Source organism: Diaphorina citri, unplaced genomic scaffold (assembly GCF_000475195.1).
Source record: "Diaphorina citri unplaced genomic scaffold, Diaci psyllid genome assembly version 1.1 scaffold8019, whole genome shotgun sequence".
NCBI lineage: Eukaryota > Metazoa > Arthropoda > Insecta > Hemiptera > Psyllidae > Diaphorina > Diaphorina citri.
In genome coordinates this window covers 16,909-20,522 of record NW_007385395.1, presented here as the reverse complement: position 1 = coordinate 20,522, position 3,614 = coordinate 16,909, and the positions used below count along the sequence as shown (strand labels likewise).

Below are 3,614 nucleotides of genomic sequence, written 5' to 3'. Positions count from 1 at the left end.
ATGCAAACTCAAGACGGTTTGTTATTCTTGCGTGTGAACCCTACTTTAAATCGTCATAAAAAAGGAACTATACACATGATTAGGTGTTAGAGGAGAGGATAGCATACTGTGGAATGTGAGGAGCCGGGTAGCTTGTCGCCAGAAGATAATGATGCTGATGATGAAACTAGCTTTTCGTGCTCTTATTTTACTGGTAATATAAGCATGCAAACTCAAGATGGTTTGTTATTTTTGCGTGTGAACCCTACTTTAAATCGTCATAAAAAAGGAACTATACACATGATTAGGTATTAGAGGAGAGGATAGCATACTGTGGGCACTACAGAAGCAAATGGATAGTCAACAGTGGCCATGGACCACAGCCATTTGGAGCTAGGAAGATCTCTAATCTGATTAGTTGCCTGACTGAGATAATCAACCAATTAGGAGCCTGTAGTCCTTAGCCTTAGAATATTCAACATGTTCATATTTAATCAAAAATAACAAGTACTCATTGAACGACTCAAAAAGTCAATTTAGAAAAAGTGTGCTTGAATAAAATCGCAAAAAAAAGTTCTAGAAAATCCAAATTCCTAACTAAATGTTTGCTCTGAAAGACATTTTTTTAATTGGAAAAAATCTAGCATGAACAATAATAAATTTTATGACTATGAGTAATATTCTACTAGCTTTTCCTTAAAAATAAATTTACAACACTGTCAGAAAAGGGTGGAAATATGTCAAAACTAGGTATCTTTCACGGTTGATATTCATTTCGTTAAAAAGGGGAATTTAGCTAAAAAGTCAATGGCCTCAAAATAGACCTGTAATATCAGCTCTCCATAGGGAACTTCGAGACGAAATAAAATACCTATTACGTCTAGTTCGAAGTACCTAACCTATACGTACTATTCGATTTTCAGAAAAATCACTGTCAATGGCATCAGAGAGTAAATAGTCCATCAAGTACGGCTTCATTATGTTTACTGTCGAGAGCCTCTAGCTGCTTCTTCCAGGGCTCTTACTTTCAACTCACGTTCTCTCTGTTGTCTGCAAGAAAAGAAAACGAATATCATTATAACTGATGCCATAATAAAAACTAAGGTTAAAAGTATTTTCCACGATATAATAAAAATACATTATTTTACAGGAATTGGATTTTAAAAACACAATACTTCTCTTTTAGGGGCAGGATCAACACCAGAAACCATGAGAACACCAATAGTAACCTAATCTGTTGAGATATTTGCAATCGAAATATTTCACACTTTTTTTGTCGACTAAGGGAATTGAACCTGGGGCCTTCTGAATGGCAAACAAACGCGTTACCACCGGGCTAACCATATTTACCTGATATACTCCTCATGTTGTGCTACTATGGAAGGATGCGGTGGGAATCTATCTCGTTCCAGCATCATTTGTCTCTGCAGATGTTCATGTGCTACGGCTTGGTGTGCCAGTTGTTCTGCAAATCCCACGGCACGTAGATCAGCGGGATGGTGCAAATCTCGGGGTCCCCCAGCTAGGAGAGAGGGGGGACGGGGGTAAGCGCCCACCGGGGGATTACCTGTGGCTCCTCCTGTAAGGGGAAGGGTTACATGGTTAGGATAGTTTTTGGGTCTGATGGTTTTTTAGTGAGAAGTGAAGCTCTACATGTAGGTACACAAGAAGTCCAAAGTGGCTGAGGTGTAAAGCAAAAGCTACCCTAACCTTGAGGGAAGACAAAACACGGAACATCCCTCATATGCTAGACATTGCTATAGGAATAATAAAAGAGAAGCTAATTTGTTTACATATGTATACCTACAAACCTACATAGTATATAAGTTGTATCATTAAGAAGACCAATTGTAATTATGTTCTTATTATATTGTATTGTAAACAAAATTATATGTATAAAAATGAGACCTACAGATCACTGGAATTAAATGTATTAGTGATGTTGATGGATGGCATAATGATAACAAGACTAGCGGCTCTAGAGTCTAGAGACTTATAAGTTATAGTTGGAGTCCAGAGACTTATACATAGTTATAACTGGTAGACAGTTCAACTACTGACCTCGTGTACAAACCACTAGCATCCAGTAGCATTCCAGTCCAGTCAATAGTATCAACTTACCAGGCAGAGGAAAAGCTGAGGCAGGTCCAGTAGACGCAGGATCCGAGCCTGCCCCCTGCGCCCCTCCTGCACCTTGCTGGCCCTGGTGCAGATGCAAATGTGTGTGCGAATGCGCATGGGTGTGTGCGTGCGTATGTGCGTGGTACTCGGGGTTAATGCCGGCCATTTGCAGCCGAACCTGGAATAATGAAATTTGATTATGAATGAAATATGGGGGGACTTTAAACAGGGAGTATACCAGCCTGAATTTCCCTTGCTAAAGAAATAGCAAAGGTTGAGTGTGAAGGGCATCTATTCATAAAATTTGTAGCCAAAACCAAATGTCAGCCCAAAGTAATCACCCTAGTTAGGACTGATTGAGAGGCTGACGAAAAACGCCGAAATAAAAGAAAAAGATTATGAATGAAATATGATTATGCCTAGAAACAGAAGAACTATAAGTAACAAAAAGAGAAAACAAAACAAGATATGGCCAAAGTTGGGCTTTTCCCCTGCTTAGGTAAAAATTAAAAAAAAAAAGAGAAAACAAAAATAACAAGAAGAAAGAAAATAGAAAGAAGATGTGACAATTTAACAAGAGAATACAAGAAAGACAAAAATTTACAAAATACCTAGATCTAACAACAAGAGTTCCTGAAAAGTACTAATTGTACTTAAAAAGGGACAAAATGATTACTTGTGAGATTATTTGAATGGCTAAAAGGCAGAGCGGACCAAGTTAAAAAAAAAGCGTTTAGAGATAAATGGAGTCGAAGTTTAGGACTAGTTAACGTTTAAATAGAGATAGCCATTTTGTTTTTGCTCTCATTTTAATACAACACTAAAGTGAAGTTCGCAACCAATATAAAAAGTAGATCTTTTCGCACTCTTTCCAACGATATAGATAACTCAGAAAGTCGATTTTTTAGTGCGCTCTGCCTTTTACCCATTCATTTTATAGAACAGAATAAACATTAGGTATTATTACCATAGGGTCTGTGGCGAGGGCTAGACGCTCGGCTTCCAATTGAGAGACCGGGGGTGCAGACCCGCTGCCCGGCGTGGAAGGGCCAGACCCCCCACTAGGCGGCACGGAGGATGGGGGTCCCCCACCTGGGCCACCGCGGTCGTTAGAGCCGGGGCCCTGAGGGGCAGGGGGTTGTGAACCAGGAGCCGGGATACCTGAAACACAGAGGACATACGGCGTTAAAACAGAACATCTAAGTACACTTATACTATTGTGAAAAATCTGGTGTGAACATCACACGACTTTCTATTACATTTGCGGAATACGTATTTGAAAAAAAAAATTCTAAGTCCCGAGTTTGAGCCGCCTACGGCGGCCAATTTTCGACCAAAAATTTTCTATCTTAAAATACTCCCCGTATAATGAGGGATCATTAAAAATTGTCCAAAAATTGAACTTTTTTTTTTGAAAATTTTTCTAAGTCCAAAATCGACCGCCTACGGCGGTCAATTTTCGACCAAAAATTTCCTATCTTAAAATACTCCCCGTGTGATAAGGAATCATATAA

At 39.2% G+C, this 3,614-nt stretch overlaps 1 protein-coding gene across 1 annotated transcript in view; it reads right to left on the bottom strand.

Moving 5' to 3' along the window:
* Positions 1 to 293: 293 nt before the first annotated feature.
* Positions 294 to 3,614, bottom strand: part of LOC103522351 (segment polarity protein dishevelled homolog DVL-1-like) — a 16,524-nt gene continuing 13,203 nt past the window's right edge. Inside the window, exons 3-6 of the mRNA XM_008487454.3 lie at positions 3,068 to 3,261; positions 2,101 to 2,278; positions 1,330 to 1,558; positions 294 to 1,029 (exon numbers count right to left, since the gene is read on the bottom strand). Of these exons, the coding sequence (XP_008485676.1) occupies positions 963 to 1,029; positions 1,330 to 1,558; positions 2,101 to 2,278; positions 3,068 to 3,261 (668 nt within the window). The 3' untranslated portion in view covers positions 294 to 962. The remainder of the gene's footprint in view (positions 1,030 to 1,329; positions 1,559 to 2,100; positions 2,279 to 3,067; positions 3,262 to 3,614) is intronic.